The 24,521-nt window shown below is 43.8% G+C and overlaps 1 protein-coding gene across 2 annotated transcripts in view; it reads left to right on the top strand.

Annotated features, from left to right (window-relative positions):
• The window catches only part of LOC117468318 (ras-related protein Rab-37-like), a 94,151-nt gene that overhangs the window by 57,046 nt on the left and 12,584 nt on the right, over window positions 1-24,521 (top strand). The window contains exon 9 of one of the 2 annotated variants that reach the window (XM_071201817.1): window positions 23,361-23,727. The exons of the other annotated variant lie outside the window; for it this stretch is intronic. Coding sequence (XP_071057918.1) covers window positions 23,361-23,379 — 19 coding nt within the window. The 3' untranslated portion in view covers window positions 23,380-23,727. Of the gene's footprint in view, window positions 1-23,360; window positions 23,728-24,521 lie in introns of those variants that run through there. 2 annotated transcript variants of the gene reach the window in all.

Raw genomic sequence — 24,521 nt, 5'->3', positions numbered from 1 at the left:
TAAAACCACAAAATGGACACTTGTTAAAAACAGCAGGATTAATAATGGAGATAAAAGAGTTACAGGCGATGGCACCGTGTAAAATTCTCCACTGGAGGTCGGCAGTACGTTTTTTAATGGGAGGTTTGTATACTGAACAAAAATATAAATGCAACACTTTTGTTTTTGCTCCCATTTTTCATGAGATGAACTCAAAGATCTAAACATTTTCTATATACACAAAATAACAATTTCTCTCAAATATTGTTCACAAATCTGAAAATCTGTGATAGTGAGCACTTCTCCTTTGCCGAGATAATCCATCCCACCTCACAGGTGTGGCATATCAAGACGCTGATTAGACAGCATGATTATTGCACAGGTGTGCCTTAGGCTGGCCACAATAAAAGGCCACTCTGAAACGTGTAGTTTTGCTTTCGTGGGGGGGTCTGAAAACCAGTCAGTATCTGGTGTGACCACCATTTGCCTCACGCAGTGCAACACATCTCCTTCGCATAGAGTTGATCAGGTTGTTGATTGTGGCCTGTCCTCTTCAATGGCTGTGCGAAGTTGCTGAATATTGGCAGGAACTGGAACACGCTGTCGTATACGCCGATCCAGAGCATCCCAAACATGCTCAATGGGTGACATGTCCGGTGAGTATGCTGGCCATGCAAGAACTGGGATGTTTTCAGCCTCCAGGAATTGTGTACAGATCCTTGCAACATGGGGCCGTGCATTATCATGCTGCAACATGAGGTGATGGTTGTGGATGAATGGCACAACAATGGGCCTCAGGATCTCGTCACGGTATCTCTGTGCATTCACAATGCCATCAATAAAATGCACCTGTGTTCCACCACCACCATGGGCCATTCGATTCACAACATTGACATCAGAAAACCGCTCACCCACACGACGCACACACGCTGTCTGCCATCTGCCCTGAACAGTGAAAACCGGGACTCATCCGTGAAGAGAACACCTCTCCAACGTGCCAGACGCCATCGAATGTGAGCATTTGCCCACTCAAGTCGGTTACGACGACGAACCGGAGTCAGGTCGAGACCCCGATGAGGACGACGAGCATGCAGATGAGCTTTCCTGAGACGGTTTCTGACAGTTTGTGCAGAAATTATTTGGTTATGCAAACCGATTGTTGCAGCAGCCCGTGAGTCTCTTGCACTCTATAAACATACGGAAAACAGTCTCTCTAAAACCACAAAATGGACACTTGTTAAAAACAGCAGGATTAATAATGGAGATAAAAGAGTTACAGGCGATGGCACCATGTACAATTCTCCACTGGAGGTCGGCAGTACGTTTTTTAATGGGAGGTTTGTATACTGAACAAAAATATAAATGCAACACTTTTGTTTTTGCTCCCATTTTTCATGAGATGAACTCAAAGATCTAAAACATTTTCTCTATACACAAAATAACCATTTCTCTCAAATATTGTTCACAAATCTGAAAAAATCTGTGATAGTGAGCACTTCTCCTTTGCCGAGATAATCCATCCCACCTCACAGGTGTGGCATATCAAGATGCTGATTAGACAGCATGATTATTGCACAGGTGTGCCTTAGACTGGCCACAATAAAAGGCCACTCTCAAAGGTTCAGTTTTATCACACAGCACAATGCCACAGATGTCGCAAGTTTTGAGGGAGCGTGCAATTGGTATGCTGACAGCAGGAAATGTCCACCAGAGCTGTTGCCCGTGAATTGAATGTTCATTTCTCTACCATAAGCCGTCTCCAAAGGCGTTTCAGAGAATTTGGCAGTACATCCAACCGGCCTCACAACCGCAGACCACGTGTAACCACACCAGCCCAGGATCTCCACATCCAGCATGTTCACCTCCAAGATCGTCTGAGACCAGCCACTCGGACAGCTGCTGCAACAATCGGTTTGCATAACCAAATAATTTCTGCACAAACTGTCAGAAACCGTCTCAGGGAAGCTCATCTGCATGCTCGTCGTCCTTATCTGGGTCTCGACCTGACTCCGGTTCGTCGTCGTAACCGACTTGAGTGGGCAAATGCTCACATTCGATGGCGTCTGGCACGTTGGAGAGGTGTTCTCTTCACGGATGAATCCCGGTTTTCACTGTTCAGGGCAGATGGCAGACAGCGTGTGTGGCGTCGTGTGGGTGAGCGGTTTTCTGATGTCAATGTTGTGAATCGAGTGGCCCATGGTGGTGGTGGAACACAGGTGCATTTTATTGATGGCATTGTGAATGCACAGAGATACCGTGACGAGATCCTGAGGCCCATTGGTGTGCCATTTATCCACGACCGTCACCTCATGTTGCAGCATGCACGGCCCCATGTTGCAAGGATCTGTACACAATTCCTGGTGGTTGAAAACATCCCAGTTCTTGCATGGCCAGCATACTCACCGGACATGTCACCCATTGAGCATGTTTGGGATGCTCTGGATCGGCGTATACGACAGCGTGTTCCAGTTCCTGCCAATATTCAGCAACTTCGCACAGCCATTGAAGAGGAGTGGACCAACATTCCACAGGCCACAATCAACAACCTGATCAACTCTATGCGAAGGAGATGTGTTGCACTGCGTGAGGCAAATGGTGGTCAGATATTGACTGGTTTTCAGACCCCCCCAAGAAAGAAAAACTACACGTTTCAGAGTGGCCTTTTATTGTGGCCAGCCTAAAGCACACCTGTGCAATAATCATGCTGTCTAATCAGCATCTTGATATGCCACACCTGTGAGGTGGGATGGATTATCTCGGCAAAGGAGAAGTGCTCACTATCACAGATTTTTTCAGATTTGTGAACAATATTTGAGAGAAATGGTTATTTTGTGTATATAGAAAATGTTTTAGATCTTTGAGTTCATCTCATGAAAAATGGTAGCAAAAACAAAAGTGTTGCATTTATATTTTTGTTCAGTGTATAAAATCCACTGGTCCGCCTCCTGCACCCAGTCTGGTGCTCCACACAGTGGAGGCCCTGTCCTTCAGCACATTCTTGTTGGTCGTCTTTACAATATTCATGTATAGTGTGTTCTTGTCAACTTTGTGGATAGTCATTTGTCCTTGGTTTGCGACCTTGAGCAGGGGGCCGGTCAGTTCTCCGAGCCCTGGGCTCAGGTAGATCTCCGGGAAGGGGTCTGCTGGGTCCGGCTTGGCTCTTCCCTGTCCGTAGCTCCTTAAAAGTATTTTGTCATTGTAAGGGATTGCATTGCAGCAATGGAGAGTCAGGACTCAGAGAGACACAAGGAGAGTTGGAGCTTTGATGTCAAACACTGATATTTAATACAAGTATAGGCCGGAGAAATTCACATCACAAGTCACACAGTCAAAGGTTCTGACTGCACGGGTGGGTTGCCATGTCAAATCTGATCAGCCTCGCATCTTGGTAGACCCTTTAACTAGTTTACAGAGAGTCAAATCCACATATTGGGGATGGGCGTAAATACCTGGAGACACAGGAGATGTCTCTCACATCTGTGGTGCTTAGAAGCCAGCGTTCTCACAGTCGTAACCCCCCCCCCCCCCTGTGCCCGCTAAATCAGGCCATAAAACCTGGTAGTATCAACATACGACTGCATTATCACATTCCTTATGGGAGATTAGAAGCAGGGTTGGTCGTAAATGTCAACACACAGAATGGTTTAAATATCTAGAAGTAAAGACAGAAATATTCTTTGACAGTCATCAGGGGAGAGGATCTGGCTCCAGAGTTGCAGGATCCTCTCGGCCACCCGGACAGAGTGCAGACCCAGCAGAGAGCCCAAGGCCCGGGTATCGCTCAGCTCCGGCCCCACTACATCCACCAACTGCTAAAGGCCCAGAGTCTTGGATCGGCACAGTGCCACCGTCAGGCCGGGTGTTTCGCTGCTGCTGACGTCCAACCTGGCTTTATGAATCAGAGGCTCTTTCAACAACCAGTACAGAGAGTCAGTGTTTGGACACCTTTCATGGTTAAAAAGGGCCCAATATTTAAAAACACCCTGATAAAAAGGGGGTAACCCACTTAACTTTAAAATGTTTAAATCAGTTAAAAACAGATCAGCATCCAGCCCCAGGTTGCTCACACCCATACTTGCCAACCCCCCCCCCCCCCCGGTTTTTAAATGCTCCCGATTTCTGAGGTCTCAAGGTTGGCAAGTATGCTCACATCTCTCCACACCAAATCAGCCGGGCCGGTCAGATACCTCTGTAAAAACTGTATCCTAAAAGTGGCTGTTCGGCTGGCCAGGTGGATAAGGCCCTGTCCCCCCTCCTCTCTAGATAAAAACAGCACCCCCTGTGGCACCCAGTGTAGACCCTCCCAAAATAAAATAAAATTGAACTTCACCACACTCTCAATCTTATTGTACAACACCTTGATCTTGGCTATGAAACCAGCGCTGAACCCAAACTTCTCCATTACTTTCCAGAGGAAGCTGTGCTCAAAGCGGTCGAAAGCCTTTTCCTGATCTAGAGAAATCAGGCCAGTATTAATGCCCAATGAGCTGGAGACCTCCAAAATATCTCGAATTAGGTGGACATTGTCCACTATGGACCTGCCGGGCACACAGTAGACCTACTGTGTGCCCGGCAGGTCCATGGTGAACAATGTCCACCTAATTCGTCCCGGTAGAGGACCTGCTCCACAGCCCTCCTCAGCCTGGTGGCCAAAGCCTAGGACAGAAGTTTGTAATCCACACACAGCAGAGACACACGGGGGAGCCAGTTTTTGATGTCCTGCAGGTTTCCTTTTTTTAGTAGCAGCGTGATCACCGCTCTCCTGCAGGACATCGGCATAGAGCCAGAGGCCAGACTTTCATTAAAAACGTCTAAAAGGTCATGTGACAAGACGTCCCAGTAGGCTTTGTAAAACTTTCCGGAGAGGCCATCGATACCAGGAGCCCGCCGTCCCTGCATGCCTTGCAGGGCGGTCTGCAGCTCCTGGATCGTTATAACGACCCTTCGAGCTGTGAGTTGGCCTCCTCAGAGACCTGAGGTAGTTCATTGCAGAACCTCTCGGACAGAGTTTCGCCCTCCTCATACTCGCTTGTGTAGAGGGTGGAATAAAAGCTCACAGCTCGCCTCCTGATCTGGCTTGGCTCTGTTATTTCCTGCCCTGTGTCTGACAGCAGTGAGTGGATCACTCGCCTCAGCCCATTCTTTTTCTCCAGGCCGAAGAAGAAGCTAGTGGGAGCATCCATCTCATTGGTGTTGAGGAACCGGGACCTGACTAGTGCACCCTGAACTTTAACGTCCAGCAGGTTGGCTAAAGCCATTTTTTTCTCTTTGAGGATTTCAATATATCCTCGATCTCCTGTGGTTTCACTTATTGTTTCTAGTTCCACGATATCACTCTCCAGGTCTTTCATAGATCTAATGATGTCTTGTGTGACATTGAGGGTGTGCTGTTGGCAGAGCAATCTTATCTCAGTCTTACCATGGTCCCACCACTGCCTAAGACTGCTAAAATCTCCCTTCCTCTGCCTAAAAACACTCCAGAAATAAATAAGGGCCTCTTTAAAATGTTTATCAAATGTTAAAACCGAGTTAAAATGCCAATATGCACTTCTGGGTAAAACATTTCTAATAAAAACATTACATAAAAGCAAAGAGTGATCCGTAAAACCAGCAGGTGATATGCTGCACATTTTAAAAGTGTTAAAATGATGCTTAAAACAATAAAAACGATCTAGTCTAGCTGAAGAAATTCTATTCTCTCTGATGTGGGACCAGGTGTACTGCCTGTTGTCTGCGTGCATCCTTCTCCATACATCCACCAGGCCGTGGGAGTGGACCAGCTGCCTCAGAGCAGCTGCCTCAGAGCATGCTGGGATGCTGCATGATTGCGATCTAAAGATGCATTTTCTGTACAATTAAAATCCCCACCAAACAATAAAAAATCCTCCGTGGCACAACCGTTTGCAACAGCTAGTAAAAACAGCTTCCTCTCTGCACCGTTTGTTGAGGCATACACATTTATAAAAACAACTGTAAAAAGGTCAAACCGATTCATGTAGGTTTTTTAAACACATATGGTACTTTCGCTAACATAGACACACACACACAGCCTTTCACAGTTATGATGAGGATTGTATTTGTTTAGTTTGTTTTTACTCTAAAAGAAGCGAAGGGAGACATTTGTAAAATCACTATTATTATTGTTCTTTTTTTTTTCTTTTTGTTTCCAAGGAAATGGGGAATCAGAAAATAAGCTGTATGTGATGGTTGATATGAAAGTCACCGTTTGAAGGAAAATTTACGCCGTACACGATTTGTATCATTGTCTTGTAATGTACTGTCGAATGTCATGTTTTATGTTATTTGTGGACCCCAGGAAGATTAGCTGTTGTTATGCACCAGCTAATGGGGATCCTAATAAACTAATAAACCGTGCTTTTATTAAAAGCAACCTCCCATTGATAAAGTGCTCGACCTCCAGTGAGACAGGTGTTACGTTCCCTTGTAGATCTAGGGGGTGGCCAACCAGTCAGAGGTTAAGAGCCACATCTTTTCTATGTTACTGCAAAGAGTTTTTTGTTTTCTGGAGACAAGATTTCAACCACGTCACTGATGCATTTTTGTGGCATTGGGATATATATTTTTTAAATCCTCTGGAGCAGAGAGGCGCTGTGGATTATTGTTATTGATTAATGCATCAGGGTTTCTTAGGGTCAAAAACACTAAATGTCTGAGGTCACATGATGTAGTCTTGTTAGATGTGCCAAGAGCAAGGACTGTCTTAGGTAAGACAGCTTTTATGTGCAGCTCCACTTGCTTGGAACAATCTTCAGCAAGAATTGAAACTGAGCAATCTCATTCCTCTGCATGTTTTTAAAGCTAGGCTAAATGAAATGCTTGCTGATACAATGGGCACTTGTAAATGTCTATAACTATGTATCCTGTAAATATAATGTATACTGTCCTTTATTGTTTTATGTTTCATGTGGAACCTATATGCTGCAGGTCTCCCTTGAAAAAGAGATCTATGATCTCAATGGGACCAATCTGGTTAAATAAAGGTTTGAAATGAAATGAAACCCACAACTTAAGATGAAAGCATTTAGTTTATTTAAGAAAAGTGACAGTAGTTATAGATTATTTGCAATTTGGTGCTATATATATATATATTTTTAAATTATATATATATATAACACCTTGAATTTCAGGGGGGGGCGCGGGGCTCCGTTGGCGGGGCGCAGCGCCCCTCCAAGACAATGGTAGGGGAAACACTGGATAGTGTTTAATCAACGATAGGTTTTCCCCCCTCAAAGGTGATTGGTTCACTGCATCGCAGGTATTATTGTGATTGGCTCTTGGGCCACATCAAAATTAGACGCGCTGTCATCCTCACGATACCAACATTTTGGTTTCGATACCAAGTCAAGAATTGCGATTCAGATTCTTTTTCTTAAAAAAAGGGAAACAGTCTTAAATGTAATTGTGCTTTATTTCACACCAGAACCATAACACAAACTTTTAAACAATGAGAACAATAAATAAAATAAATGACAAGAATTCGTATTAAATCAAATTAATACATTTCTCACAGACAGGCCTCGTGGTGTCCGTAGGCTTGCCCTCACTGTCAGAGATATAGCTAAAATACATCAAAATGTCGCTTCTGGCGTCTTTTTTGTCAACAAGCCGAGGCGCAGCGGCAGTTGCACTCCCACTTGCAGCCATGCTTCTCGTTTTCTCACATGCTCTGGCAGCTAGTGCGTGGCCGCGTGCACGAGAGAGGGGAGGGACTTAGAGCGTGCTTGAGAGGGAGGTACTGCAGGCACAGCTGCAGTGCAGGGAGTGGAAGCAGAGCGCTGAACACACACAGCTCTTATTAAAACGGCGCAATCTCATCGGAGTACTTTCCCCCGTCATTCTTAAAGTACCGATACTAATGAAACGGAGGAATCGTAACGTTTTTAACGGCAGGGTATCGCGGTATACCTTTCAAGTATCGGTACACCGTGCAACAATAATCAGACACTCTCGCAGACTTTTCCGGTGTTTCTAAATTAGATGACAATGTATGTGTATCATTTAAGAGGAAAAGATGCCTGGTTTTTTTGTTGTTATTACTGTCAGGAAATGTACAACCTAACCCTGGTCCGCCCAGTAGTAGGCCTAATAGTCAGATCGCTACTCCTGCTGATTTTAAAGCTAGGTCTGGGTTGGGTTTCATCCACTTGAATGTGCGCAGTCTGTTAGGTAAACTAGATTTTGTCCGTATCTGGGCAAAATCGACTGACGCTGACGTCATTGTCTTATCTGAAACATGGCTAAATAAATCTATTTTGGCCTCTGACATTGCCTTAAATGGTTATAATGTGTATCGTACCGACCAGCCTAATAAAGGTGTTGGCGTTGCAATTTATGTTAAGAATAAGTTCACTGTAACCACATTAATTTGCAAATCGATCAGTAAGCAATTTGAATTTTTAGCCTTAAATATAGAAGTGGCAAAGGGTCAACAGGTCATGGTGGTGGGCTGCTACAGACCCCCCTCAGCTGTCAAAGACTCCTTGTCTTCACTAGCAAATCTTTTATCACAACTAGACTACAAGGAAATAGTGCTACTTGGAGATTTTAACTGGGACTGGTTAACTGTAGTGTCAGAGGATTTTAAAAACCTTTGTATCTCATTGAATGTTACTCAGATTGTGGACAGTCCTACTCACCCAAATATTAAGTCCCCTAATAAATCCTCCCTAATTGATCTCATTTTAACTAATGTTCACCATAAATATTCTTCTGTGGGAGTATTTGCAAATGATCTGAGTGATCACTGTGTTGTAGCCACAATTAGGGACACAAAAGTCCAAAAGGTTAAACCTCGCATTATCATCAAGAGAGACACAAAACATTTTGTGGAGCAGGGTTTTGTGCATGATCTGTTTGGTTTTGATTGGGGTAAAATCGATCTGTGTGCTGATGTTGAAACCGCATGGTCTTATTTTTATCTTGGTTTTATGGAGATCATTGATAGACATGCACCCCTGCGTACATTTAGAGTAAAGGGACGAGACAATCCTTGGTTTTCTGCTGAGCTGTCTAGTCTCCTTCATGAGAGAAACAAGGCCTGGGCAAAGGCTAGGAGATCAGGCTCAGAGGTAGAGTGGCTGCGTTGTAGGCAGCTAAGGAATAGCTTCACTTCAAATGTCAAAAGTGCAAAGTCGAAGTACTATTTGTCAGTTACCACAGAAAACCTAAATAATCCTAGGATATTTTGGAAAGCAATAAAATCAATATCAACCGGTGAGATCCGTAATGAGCTACCTCCGTGCCTTACCACAGCATCTGGCCCTATATCGACAGGGCTACTATGCTAAATTGTTTTAATGAGCATTTTGTGTCCTGTGGTTCTCTATTTGATTCTGTCACTAACTCTGCTTCTGTAAACACCCCAATCCGTGACTCTGAACAATGTGGTCTGGAAAACCCTTTCAGTTTTACCCCTTTTACTGTTGATGTTGTTCATGAAGCCTTATCTAAGCTAGATCCTAGGAAACCGGCTGGCCCGGACAACTTAGAACCTTTCTTTTTAAAGATAGCAGCAGACTTTATTGCTCCACCTCTTACTTCTCTTTTTAACCTCTCCCTCAGCACAAATACAATTCCAAAAGTACGGAAGTCTGCTTATGTCTTGCCTTTACTGAAAGGAGGGGAGGCAACTATTTTAAATAACTATAGGCCAATCTCTAAATTGTCAGTTCTGGCTAAGGTTCTTGAACGCTTAGTGAGTGAACAGGTAAAGGTGTTTTTATGTACAAATGACATCCTGTCTAAACATCAGTCAGGATTCAGAAAGAAACACAGCACCATCACTGCCACAATGAAAGTGGTGAATGACATTACTAGTATTTTAGATAATAAGCAGAGTTGAGCAGCTCTGTTTATTGACCTGTCCAAAGCTTTTGACACCGTTGATCATCTCATCTTAAAGCAGAGGCTACGCAGTATTGGCCTATCCAGCCTTGCAGTGGGGTGGTTTGTGAACTACCTCTCTGAAAGGTCCCAATGTGTTCATTTTGATGGACTGTCTTCTGAGTGGTTAAACATTTCTAATGGTGTACCACAAGGTTCTGTTTTAGGACCACTTTTATTCTCCATATATATTAACAGCGTAGGTGATAATGTGGATGAAGCTACTTTACATTTTTATGCGGATGATACTGTGATGTATTGTGCAGGTCCCACCATTAAGGAGGCTGTTGTTAAATTACAGGCTGTTTTTAACACTATTCAGACTCAGTTCTCTGAATTAAAGCTTCTTTTAAATGTGGATAAAACCAAGGTAATGCTCTTTTCAAAAGCAAAAAAGACACCAGAGCCTGTTTTAGATATTGTAACTACGCAAGGAACAAAACTTGAAGTTGTTGCCTGTTACAAATACCTTGGTATCTGGCTTGATGATTGTCTCTCTTTTAAACTTCATGTCAATAACCTGCTAAAAAAACTGAGGGTTAGGCTAGGGTTCTTTTTCAGAAACAAGTCCTGTTTCTCGCTTGAGGCCAGGAAAAGGCTAGTCACTGTGACCTTTTTACCTGTGCTGGACTATGGGGATCTGGTCTATATGAATGCACCTGCCAATTGCCTGGTCAAGTTAGATGCTGCGTATCACAGTGCTCTGAGATTTGTGACAAACTGTAAAGCATTAACCCATCACTGTACCCTGTATGCAAGGGCCGGTTTGCTTTCACTAACTGTACGGAGGCTCAGGCTGCGGCCCCACGAGGACGAATTCGGTCGTTTGCGTTACTGTTTAGTGTCATATAGACCGTTCGGACACACGAGGACGACCGAATACGGCACTAAACGACTGAGGAAACGACAACGGGTCCCAAGGTGGATAGAAATGCATACGCCACTCTCTGGGGGGTCAAACAGCTCCGTGTGTGCGCCCTATACGGACATTTTCAGATCACTGATAGTGATTGCGCAATCGCCCCACCTCTCCCCACCTCTTCTGCTCACCTCCGCTTACCCCGCGCCAGTGCTGAAGTGTTTCGCCACCAACAACAACAGCAATGGCGGATCGCAGAGTTGCTATCGTGCTCCGGACGCTATTGACCATGCTACAGTTGTTTGTGCAACATCTACAGCAATAATGATGAGGCAATAGCCCCGCCTCTCCCCACCTCTGCTGCTCACCCCCACGTCAAAGTAAACTGCACCCTGAATTCAGATTATTTATCTTTCTCTCGCGAGTGAAGTCTAATCTGACAGGACGGAGACACGCAGCTCTGCTCACCTGCAGCTCCTCCCGCTGCAGCAAAACACACACTTCAAGTCAGATCATCACCCTTAGCTATTTTAATTACCTCTCAAACTCCCTAAACTAGTTATAAATATGTTTATTTTTACAGTCGGCCGGGTCACTGATTACTGGATGAGCTGCTGCATGAGACAGACACTGGCGCTGTCCGAAGAGAGGGAGGAAAAAGAGAGGCTCCGTGTATGTTATCATTATATTATATAGAGTCGTTATTCATTTGTTTTAAAGCTCAATAAATAACAAAGAAGACCTTTGACCGGCACTTTTATAATTGTGTCCGGAAGATTTAAACTTTAATACACGCTGACTGGCGAAAAACTCTGCCCGGTTCCCTCGGCCCCCACCGCGGAGAATAAACAGAAGGGCAACCATGACAACCATGCTTCTTCGCTGCTTTTGTGGAGGAAGTTACAGCGCCACGTAGAGGCTCCTGCATATGTACTGCAGCTTCTCCAGCGGTTGGAGCTAAACGGAGCGGTCTCGTGTGGGCAGACACTATCCGGATAATTATTGCATGTGGACGGAAGCCGTTTGCGATTGCGTTTGCGTTAATCCTATGCGTTTAGCCGTTTTCGTCCTCGTGGGGCCGCAGCCTCAGTCACTGGTACATTTTTATATACAAAGCCATTAGGGAAACTTCCATCTTATATCTGCTCCCTGATCTCACGGAGAATTGTAAGTGGCTACTGCCTGAGATCGAATGCAGTGGTTTTATTAAATGTGCCAACTGCTTGGACTGTTTTAGGGAAGACAGCTTTTAGATGCGCAGCTCCTCTGTCTTGGAATAGTCTGCAAATTAAATGGAAACTGAACAATCTGGTGCCACTAAATGTTTTTAAAGCTCGGTTGGATGCTAGTCAATCAGAAGCTATTGGTACCTGCTTATGTGGATAATTATGTAAATGATGCTGGATGATGTCCTTGTGTTGTTCCTGTTTATGCTTTTATGTTTCATGTGGAACTACTTGAACAGGTCTCCCTTGGAAAAGAGATCAATGATCTCAATGGGATTTTATCTGTATAAATAAAGGTTTGAAATGAAATGAAATTAACAGAAAGAGAAGAGCAAGCCACTTGAGCCTTGCCGACTAGCTTGCACTGTACAAGTATGGCCCACACGTCTTCTGGCCAGCGCAGAGCAGCAGCAATGCGCTCAAATGCACCAAAGAACATCTCCACTTCCGACTCAAGAAAGACAGGGACCAGCTGAATGTTGCTACCAACATCAAAAGCAGCAGCAGAACCTGAAGGTGTAACTGCAGAATCACCCACCACAGCTGCTTGGAGCTCTAGCTGACGCATCCGGACAGCAGTGTCTGCCTCCAACTTCCTGATCTCCAGCTCCCTCCTGAGCTGAAACTCTCGCTCACCCCTCTCACACTGGAGACAAGCCATACGCACTTTTACCCTGGCATCTAATTTAGACCCCGTAGGTGAGGATCCTGCCGAAAACGAGTCAAACTGAGGTGTGGTGAAAATGTTTTCCTGTTCCGTAGCACTCTGAACCACCGTGCCAGGAGATTCCACTAAAGCAGGCCGCCTCAAAACCCCCTGTTCAACTAGTCCAGTTATCAAAGTAGCCTTGAGTTCACTTTTTACCAGAGCCGAGGAGACAGAAACATGATAATGGTCAGCAACTAACCGCAAATCAACCTTCCTGCACCCGTCTAGCTGACCCACAGTAGGACAGGCCACAAACTGCTCCAACACAAAAGACATCCTTAGCAACGGCTACTTACAAATATTATTATTTATTTATTTACAAACTTCCCCAGATCCTGCCTACCAAACTTTACTTACCTAACTATCTTCTGGAGCGTGCCGGGCTCGAGGCGACTTTAAAAAGGCAAACATCAGCGGCCGAAACCCTGAATCGCCTGCCCCCAACAGGGAATAAATCCCCACCCAGGATTACCCCGAAAATAAAAAGGCAAAATAAAAAATGAGTGCCTGAAGGAAGGACTGATTCAGTCCAGCTAGACACTCCCCTGTCTAAACTGAGGAAGCTGTTCAACAGTAAATAATTTCACAGCCAATCCTACACTTATATACACTACTGCTCACCACCAAATACAATATCAACACTAACCAACAACCAAATACTCACTCTTTGTCTCAAAGATTGGACGAGCCCCCATGTTACGTTCCCTTGTAGATCTAGGGGTACCAAGGGAAGTAGCGACACACAAGATAGCCGGACGAGAGAAAAAGGAGAGGAAACTGAATGCTGAAGGAGTTTAAGTGAGGTTTTAATTAGAAAATAAGTAAGGCGGCTCACCAGCCAAATTACAAAACAAGCTTACAATAAACAGCACACAACTATGCTGGGTCTCACACAGAGACATGCTGCACACATGCAGCCAGACGAGAAGGAGAGAAAGAAGGCCTCACTGCCGTCCTCCTCCGGTCCTATATGGAAGCCCTGATTGTCAATTAGGATCACCTGGGGAGAGGCTGCACCTGGGGACAATCAGAGGGAGAGAGAGGAAAACACACACACACTACGGCACGTAACACAGGACTAAAAGACTTGGAGAGGAGGGAGCCCACCCCCCCACTGTGAGAGGTGTTGTAGCTTAAAACGACTTCCCCCTCCCACTCTTTCTTCCAGTCCGTCTCATTAAAAACGTCGCTGTGCGTCTCTTTCTTTCCTCTCTGGCTCCATTTACATTTAAACTTCCCACTCTAAAAGTATCCATTGCGAGTGAGATATTAAAAGCAAAAATAAAAACAAATACATTAAACACACACATTGAGGTTTTTAAAATCACTTTTTGCTTCCTTACTTTAGTTGTCACAATCTTAAGGAGAACCCAAATGCAGCAGTCGAGTAAAAAAGGAGAATTGGTAATAAACTTTATTGGAGATTCCACTGGATCTGAGGAATACCAACCGAGCAGTATAACGCACCGGAGGACAGCGGGCAGAAGGTGAGTCAGGGACAGGCAGAGAGTCAGGGAGTAAGCGAGGCGGTCAGCGTAGATACAGGCAGGGTCGGATAACAGGCCAGACAGGATCAGGGAACAGGCAGAGCAGGCAGATCGAGGACAGGCAGGGTCGGAACCGGGGAGGCAATCTAGTATCAAACGCGGGAAAGACAAGCATGAGGCAAAGTACAATCTGGCAAAGAGTGTGTGTAAGGTGCGGGTTTAAATACTGGCAGAAGCTAATGGGTGCAGAAGAGAAAGAGAGTGAGCGGAGAGTGGGTGTGGAAAACAGGTGAGACAGGTGAATGGAAAACTACTGGTGAATGATGGAGTAAAATGGATTTTACTCCAAGTGGTCTACAGTCCAAGTGCATGACATTAAGAATTAGCTTAGATGGCCCTGTGGGCCATCTAAGCTAATTTACAGATGGCCCTGAGCCCAATAGAGATTGCCCTGAAAAATGCACGTGGACAAAATGGCACGAAGGGTTTTGGGGGGCCTCCGTCCCCCTAGAACATTTTGATTTGTGCAGGTCTTAGATGCTGTCTGGTGCATTCTCTAGACTGAATTATAAGATGAACCACCACAATATTATATTGTACAATTTCAATTGTATTCTTCATTTCACTTGTTTGTTTGTTCTTGTGTGTGTTTGCTCGCTTGCATGCCCTGCATAGCTATAAGAAATACTTAAGTTGTTGGTCAAAACACTTTCCATCTGATGAAGGCAAATGCCTTCCCAGATGGAAAAAAGTAGAAAACATTACATTGAGTTATAACTGCCAAAACAAACATTATTTACACTATTATGGCCCCTGTTAAAAATGTTTGTAATGTTAACTAAGCTGACCGAGCAGACCCGAGTAGCAGTCGAGAGGAGCCGAGCGCATCCGGGAAGCACACGTCAGAGTTCCCGTTAGCCGGCAAATCTAAATATCTTCGGTCAAAATAATTTCCCTTTAGTGTTTCTCAAACTTTTTCATACTAAGGACCACTTAACCAATACAAAAACACTCGCGGACCACCTAACTCCACAAATATCCAAAATCACATCGTTTTTCTAGAACAGATTAAAAATCGCCTGAAAATGGTACAAACAAGTGGCAACATGTGTGATGAACGTGTTGCGCTGGGCTATATCATGCAATCAAAAGTGACATTTATGCTCACTCCATTGCGGAGATATTCCCGCGAGAGTGCGTAAAACTTTAATTTTTTTATTTATTTCATATGTGAAATTGTACCAATATACTCACGGACCACTAGGGGGCGCTCACGGACCACCAGTGGTCCGCGGACCACACTTTGAGAAGCACTGCTTTAGAGCAATACCGCTTCAGTTGCGCCACTTATGTGACAGACAAGAAGAGTATGTGACAGACAAGAATAGTCAACTCTAATGTCTAACACTTAATGTGGAGAAAGAGATGTCCTGTATGGGTTGATTGTGCGTTGATCTGTTGGTAATGCCTCGGGGTTCCGGTGGGCATGTAAACAAATGCATAATGCTGCGCTATACTTTGTGGCCTCATCTAGTTGCATAGCGACACTTATTGTGTAGTTAGAACTAGCTGGATCTGATTGATATGGACATAAACGCCAGTGAAGTCTAATCTGACGGGAGAGAGAGATCAGCTGCTGCTGACGAGTCGAGACTTGACACGCAGCTCTGCATAACCACATGCAGCGGTGAGCGGAACAAAACACACACTTCAGGTTAGAATATCACACGTAGCTATTTTAATTACCTCTCAAACTACCTAAACTAGTTATAGATATGTTTAGTTTTACTGTCGGGTCACTCATTACTGGATCCGCGAGCTGCATGATACTGGCATAATAGATTGCCCGATCGGGCAACCAGCAGGTGAGGCTTCATTGCCCGGGCTAAATACTAGATGGCCCCGGGCCATCGGGCAGTCCTTAATGTCGAGCCCTATCCAGTGAGCCAGGGAGTTGGTTATTTTCTCAGACGTGGACTTACTTATCCTGGCCCTGACACCAGTCACCTGGTTGAGTGTGGGTTGGGTCAGGGTGTGGTTCCTTGCACTCGGAGTCGGGCTAACGTCCACGCTAGCTGCTACATGCTTTGCATTTAGGTGATACTTTAGACTTGATGTGCTGCGGTGATATGCAAATTCTTTTTTGTATAATTTCCACACAACCGTGCTCTTATCGACACTTCCATCCGTCCGTTTTTTAAAACAAAATGTCCCATCCACGGGGCCGACTCATCAGCTTGTTCGTTCATGTTTGACTATTGTTCACCGTGGTTTGTTGTTGTTTGAAGTCCCATGCTGAAGTCATGAACGTTAGTTGGTGCTCCAGTATAATCGGTACGCCTGAAACTCATCCAGTGAGAAACGTTCCGCTGTGCAAAAATAAGTGCGATTAAAGTGCGATTAAAATGCGTTAATTTATTTAACGCGTACATTTTTGTGTAATTAATTAATCTTAATTAACGCGTTAAAGTCCCGTCCCTAATTATAACGTTATGTTGGATTTTTGTCTGCACCAGGTAATTTTTTATCATTTCAGCTGAGTACATTTTTTTTTGTTGACTACTGCTCAAAAAACCTGGCACATCGCTGCTGTCAGACACACAATCATCCCAACTCTCATCCGCCTGTTCTTGCTCTCTTCCTTCGTTTCTCTCACTCACTACTTTACTGCTTTTTGCAACGGTTGATATATATTTTGTATCTCTCCTGCGTTTAGTAGCAGTCTTTTTTTTATTTATCATTTCTGTTGCCACCTCCTCTTCCTCCATCTCAGCAACCTCTACCTGCTCACCCCATGTTTTCTTCTCCTCTCCTGTTTTGTCCATATGCGTTTCACTATCCATATCCTCCTCCTGTGTTTTACTGACTTCACCTTCTCTACATTTTCTTTTGCCAAATCACCTTGTGGTTCATTGATTATTTAAGGGTTTTTTTCACCATTTGTCTTTGTTTTTTTATCTTTTTTTCTCCCATCCCCCTTTTCTTCTGCTTCACACAAAACCACCACCTCATTTTCCTGGACATAATCACCCACACCTGTGCAACACCACCGCACCGCAAGCCGGGCACAGCAGCAGAACTGCGCTGTGTAGCACAGTATCATATAAACTTGTCTGCGGTGAGACACTACGTGTTTTACCTTGTACTTGTACAAACATTTCTCTCACCGTGATGCCCGTCTCGATGACGCGGTTCACTTTCTCCACCTGATCCAGAAAGATCACCACCGCGCTGTTCATCCGCGCCAGGGACTTAATGCTGCTGTGCCCGACCTTCTCTCCCACAGCCAGCCCGATCTCCTCCACAGTGCATGGGAAGCCGGCTGAAATTGTAATGCCGTGCTTCCGCGTGAGTTTGGCAAACTCCCCATTTACTATGGCGTCAGACGCCAGCCGGCGAGACACCGGCAGGAAAGGCCAAAAAAAAAAACACAAACACCACCAAAAAGCACGAAAAGTAAAGCAAATCAAACCACCACCGATAAACTAGCCTATATTAAATGACCACCCATTACACAAAAATAAACGGAAAATAGGACGAAAAAGTCTCGCTCTTCTCTTCTGTTGCACTCCAAAATCTCCCAGCATGAAGAAGAAGAAGAAGAAGAAGAAGAAGAAGAAGAAGAAGAAGAAGAAGAAGAAGAAGAAGAAGAAGAAGAAGAAGAAAACCTTTATTGATCCCCAGACTGGGAAATTCTGTTTCCACTCCGTTTTTTTATACAAGCACATGGGCGTCCACCCCGAGAAGGGGGGGGGGGGTTGCATTTTGAATTGAGCCGTCGCAGGCTCCTTTTGAGATGTCCTTGTCCTTGTATCAGAAACTGATGTTACATACTGTAACCCAGCTTCTATGAGTATAGGCGCAGCCCTCTAAGGCTATCGCTATTGGGTAATCCCACTGCACGTGTGCAGCACTGGCAGACTTAATCCACGCCCACCTATGAAGTGGGCCCCACCTCCGGCCTCACTTCCGTATAAATAGGAAGTAAGCCCGTCCAACTGCTCCCACACAAACAGCTTTTCTTCAGCTATTCGCGGAGCCAGTGGGGCCCGAACCTTAGAGGGCTCCGCCTATACTCATAGAAGCTGGGTTACAGTACGTAACCTCAGCACTATGGGTTAAGAGCGAAGCAGGATGTAGTCTACGCCCCACTGGTTCACACAAACACATTACTCAATTAATAACCCATGCGAAAAAGAAAGGAGAATCACAGTCCCTGGAAATATAGCATTATTCCAAATGAATATTCTCTTTAAGGGAATGAAGGTGAATACCCGTCGTTTAAAAAAAGTAGAGATAAACAAATCCCACTTGTTAAAACTATAAAAGAGGGGCAAAAGGGGCAGCTCTCTGAATGCCGATAGGCAGGAGAGAGGGCACGCCGTTTAGTCCCTGACATTACTCAATCTGACAGAACACTCAGTACTGAATGTGTAAGAGAGGAATGGGAGACATCCCTCAAATAAAAACGAATAAAAGAACAGGGGGAAGACGAAGATGCAGCATTGCAAATGTCTTCCACTGTCATTCCTCCATGCAATGCCATAGAGGTTGAAATTCCTCTGGTGCTGTGCACTTTGATGTTTTCTGGGGGATCCACCCCAGAGTAGACATACGCCTGTGACACAGCCTCACAGAGGCTGCCCTATTGAGTGCTCTCTGTAATGCACAAACAGGCGCTGAGACTTGCGCAACGTGGCTGTGCGTGCAATATAACATGACAGCGCACGTACGGGACAGAGGAGATGAGATGTGGCTTCTTCCTCTGATGTGTGAGGAGGAGGGAAGAAACCATCCAAAGTGATCCCTCTCGATTTAAAAGAGCTTGTGATCACCTTTGGCATAAAAGCTGGGTGAGGGCGCAAAACAGCTGAGCTGCCATCTCCTTGGATCTGGAGACATGACGGAGCCACAGAGAGAGCAGACACATCACTCACCCTTTAGCTGATGTCAGAGCCAAGAGCAGAGCTACTTTGGCTGACAAGAACTTCAGGGGGACCTGATCTAAAGGTTCAAAAGGAGCTTTACTCAGTGCGCGTAACACTAAACCAAAACCCCATTGAGGCGCCAAAGCAAGACAAGTGACACATGTCTGAGTCTCTGTGCTCCCCGTAGAAAACGTTTTGTCAGAGGGTGACTAAACACCGTGCTGACCCCAAACCTACGTGGCAAGATGAAATGGCAGCAGCATATGTTTTTACAGTGCTATAAGCCAATTCCTGTCCAGCAACAGCTGGAGGAACGACAGCACGAGGCAGGGGGGCCAACGGGGTCCAGGCTTTTCCCTGCACACCACACGGAACGCTGTCCATTTGGCTGTGTAGGATGTGTGTGCAGCAGCTGAGCTGATCGAACATCTCCCTGGCGATTTATGTAGGCCGCCGCTGCTTTGATGTCTGTTTGAATCAACATATGTTGATTGTACAGCCACGGGACGAAGTGCTGGAGCACTTTCCATACGGAGAGTAATTCCAGCACGTTTATATGGAGAGACATGTGAGCCGGCCACTGTCCCCCCACTGCCTGCGACATGCACGTTCCTCAGCCTGCGAGATATGCGTCTGTGAACACTGCGGTGTGTGACGTCGGTTTATTCGCCTGTGCATCGACCCCGTGCGTCAGAGGCAACACATCCTCACTCCCAGGTCGGCCTATGTTGACGTTATGTCAAGTCCCCTGCCGGCTTTTTCCAACGCAAGGGGGGGGGGCCTTAGAGTCCATTTTCAAAGCAAGGGGGGGGGCCCTTAGAGTCCATTTTCAACGCAAGGGGGGGGACCTTAGCGTCCATTTTCAGCTTTCCGGGATGTCCATATGCTTCTATGGACGCTCATGGAAGCACGGCATTCGTTTGTGTCGACTGCCCTTAAAGGCAATGAGAGCGTCCATTCTCATTGGATAACGGAGAATTGTACACCCGGAAGTAAGTATTCCCCTTACTGACGATTGATTTTACAGTGATATCTGCACTACTCATCGACTAAAAAACACCAGATTATCCTTGTTAATTACACAACATTGATTGGTTTAAATTGTGTGCAATGCTTTTGTATTTTTCCCCTTCGATTCGGAGAAACAAATCTTTTTTCGGAGTAAAGGATGGCAGAAGACACTGCACTACCCAGAATCCCCAGCTATCGTTTGGACTACACCATGTGCTCTGTTTGACAAACCCCGTGATAGTCCTCAAGCTCTGTGTGCTCCGAGGGTTACCGAGCCTCGAACAGCACTTGAAATGGGATAGAACCACGGCAGACTGTTCAAAACTGGATTTGAACGGGTCCACCGCGTCCCCCCCTCCCCCACCCCGTCCCCAGAACTACACATGCTAGCTATTCTGTTTCGCAACATGTTCTCTATGGCACGTCTCTACTGGGAGTTGTAGTTTTAAAAAGACGTTTTCGTATTTCCCATAATAAGAAGTTGCCAGTATTAAACTGTGTACATCCCTGGAGGTTTAGGGGATAGGAAACACTCACATTTAACATATAATTAATAAATGGGTGAAAATTGCTCGTGCCCATAATGGGCAGCATTAATATATATACACACATGCCAGCTAATGTCAGAAGAGCTTTATTTAACAGCTGGTCTTATGTTTGTGACCCCTCCTCTTGTTCATTGATAACATTACATTACATTACATTGATAAGCCTGAAACATGCACTTGTCAAGTTTCAGAGGCAAATTTTGCAAATATGGCAGTAGCCATCGATCAGCTTAAGATAAGATATACTTTATTGATCCCAGGTTGGAACATTTGCGTTACATCAGCATGTGTAACAGTTAAATATGCAGTGGTGTTTATTTGTAAATCATTTAGTATAATCACACAAATTCTGTGTTTTATATTTAACAATTCTGTGTTCTTTATTTATTGTTTGTTCAATATCTGACAAGGCCGGAGATGAAATATCTACATACAGATGTAGCACTCCAGATCAGACTCAAAAGGGTGTGTCCCAGTCAAAAGCCCAGCGGATGCCAGGGGCTGGGGGTGTTGCCAAATTGCTAGAGGGCGTTGCCCAATTTCCCCATTTGTTCAATTACAGGATTTAACCATGAGATGGCGCTTCATTCACAAAATACACAATGGGTGTTGTAGAAACATCAATATTTTAGATCAAATAAAGTATATAGTTTGCTTCATGCAGTATATTTCTTGTAATATTGTTGGGGTGTTTTTACACAGTACAGTAGATTGAAGTAAATCAACTTATATATTAAGATAAGACAAGATGGACCTTTATTAATCCCGTGGGGAAATTCAGTAGTTCAAACAGCAACAGGGTGAGAGTGAAAAACAGGACAGCACAGATTCACACAGATTAATAAAATCAAAAATAAGATGAGCGATAAAAAATAATAATAATAATGAGAAACTATGAAATAAGAAATGAATAAAACTAAAATGTAATTATCATATCATATATTATAATGTATTGTATTATTAAGTAATATCATACATTAACCCCATTATAGCAGATGCCACATTAAATGGATGAACACATGTATGCATCAATAATTACAACAGAGTATTTCTAAATACAAGTTGTAAAAATACTTATATGTATTTAATATTAACCCTTTGGAGTCGACCGTCACGCCGGCGTGATCAGATCACATGACCTGTTCAAGCCGGTGCCGCATAAAAACAACAGTCCGGACAACATTGCCGTGTGTTTCTGTCGAAAGTGCTGGCTTGAAACTACTGTATATCCCAGTCTTTGATTCATGCAAAAAGACCCAGTAAACACGGAGATACGGTGATATAAAGTTAATACATTTCAAAAGTATGAAATATGGAAGCACATATTTGAATATCTTCGCCATAATTGATCATTTTACGAAACGGAAAATACTGGAAACTGTAGATCCTGCTCAACAGGATGTATATGTGTATTTCTGTCGAAAGTACTGGCTCGAAACTATATGCCAGTCTTTGTTTCATGCAAAAATACCCAATAAACACGGACATACGATGATATAAAGTTAATACAGATATATTTCAGAAGTATGAATAATGGAAGCACATATTTTAATATTTTCGCCGTATTTTATCATTTTACGAAACGGAAAATACTGGAAACTGTAGATTCTGCTCAACAGGATGTATTTACCAGGAAGGGGTGAGGTAATCAGGTAAACGGAGTGATACGAAACGAGACGAAAAGAGACGAAGAGGGACGGCGGGAACCGAAGAGAGACCGCGGGAAATGGAGAGAGACGAAGATATACGAAGAGAGGCTGCGGGAGACGAAGAGAGGCTGCGGGAGACTGCGATTGAAGTAAAGTGACAAACAAACATTGAAAATGTAGATATAGTTAGATATATTTAGAGTTTTGAAGACTCAACTATGATGAAGAGAACTCTGAACGTGAGTCAAGCTTTAAGCTTGTTTTTTGACATGGAGGAGGAGGAATCTGTGATGTTGCCCTCTGTGTCGTAGTTGACAGAAACCGCTTTGAAGCGTGGCACAGATAAAGACAGAAAAAACAGATTTTTGTACATAATGTGTATATATATATATATTTGTATTATATTTATAATAACACTTTTGCCTTATCAGAATGAAATCCCATGCTACCTCAATCAAACTTTCACATTATCATAGTCACATCCCATGTATATATTTCCAGCTTTTAAATGGTTTCGTTGTGTATGTTTGTGTTGTGAAAAATAAAATCATTTTCAAAATCTGTTTTTACATATATGTTGTGATTTTGGGTCCAAAATGTTCATATAGTAGAAGATCACCTACATCCAAACGAAATAAATATAATTAATTATGATGAATACGTTAAGTCTTGTTCATTGTTTTTCACTTTTATTAAATGTTTGATATTTCTTTCTCTGTGTGCGGGGGATCACAGGAGGGGGGAGAGCTGTGGAATGTGACTCCACACATTCCGATGGCCAATTAGTTTTAAACAAAGGGTCCCCAACATACATATGAAACATGGGGGGGTTGGGGCTGGAGAACGGTATGGTCCTACCGTTTTCATACTTTATATATCTTAGCATATTCATACACACTGTTCATACTGCTCACAGGCTGATATCTAGTGTATTCATACCCCTCACTGTTTATTCATCATTCAATTAATTATATATTTTATTCTGTAGATTGTGAACATTACTTTTCACTTTACTGCTTGTTGCTCCTGGTTAGAAGCTAAACTGCATTTCGTTGTCTCAGTATCGGCGGTCACTCCTGATGAACCCACCAGGGCTGTTTCCTCAGAACGAGAGGAAAGTTTTTACCAGGACAGCTTTTTTAAGGGACAGCATCGCCCTGAGATCTATGCTGCTAATATGTTCATGGCCATAACGCCATTTGTAACATAGGCTATGGGAGAATGGTGAAAATAACCAACTGGACTGGGACCAATGGGAAAATGCCTCTTCCCCTCAATGTGAAGCAAAAGATTGAGTCCTATGTTTCCAATCGGTTCCCAAATCTGAACATTGACCAGTGGCATAAGATCAGGAGCCGGGTAAACGAGAGACTGAGGAGCCCCAGAAAAACAGATCCCGAAATCGCTCGTCCTGGTTTCCGCAGCAGATAGGCCTACAGCATGTGTCTGTTACTGTATGTCAGTTATTTTAAATAAACTGGTGAAAACTGAACTTGAAAATTGTTTCCTCTTTTTATTTTCGGGATGGGGAGACGTGTGTGATTAAAAATTCATTCGCAGAAATGTAAAGTGATCTAACTAAGTTCTATTCATATTCTTGACGGGAAGAGCCATGTAAATGGGTGGCCATATGCATTTGAAAAGCAATATAAATCACACAGTTATTATGCAATAGGCTATAAAAGCACCACCGATTACCTTTCTCCAATTCAAACTCTTGACGGGAAAAAATGGTTGGGCTATACTGTACTGTATACATACAAAGGCCATTCAATAGACGTTCAATATATAGTATTCGTTTATTAGAGTCGGCTTGACTCGGTTTGCATTCATAAAGAATGCACAAATGTGTTTAATCGTTAATGTCATAGTATTCGTTTATTAGTCCCCGAGGGGAAATGGGTAGCAGCACATCACAGAGGCATTTAAAAAGTGAAGAACATTCAAGTTAAACAATACTAAGTAAACAATTAACACAGTAAATTATGTGGATTAAATCACATTTATTTCGTTAAAAATAAACGAAATGACTCGGTTTGCATTCATAAAGAATGCACAAACGTGTTTAATCGTTGATTTGTCAGATATGTACTAAGTAAATAGCCTACATTAGTTCCTGCTCAAGATTAGATTAAACTTTATTGTTATTGCACAGATTACAGGTACTGAGACAACGAAATGCAGTTTAGCTTCTAACCAGGTGCAACAAGCAGTAAAGTGAA

The sequence above is a fragment of the Pseudochaenichthys georgianus genome, chromosome 23 (assembly GCF_902827115.2).
Source record: "Pseudochaenichthys georgianus chromosome 23, fPseGeo1.2, whole genome shotgun sequence".
In the NCBI taxonomy this organism is placed as follows: domain Eukaryota; kingdom Metazoa; phylum Chordata; class Actinopteri; order Perciformes; family Channichthyidae; genus Pseudochaenichthys; species Pseudochaenichthys georgianus.
Note: the sequence above shows the minus strand (reverse complement) of the source record. Positions and strands in the feature narration are given on the sequence as shown.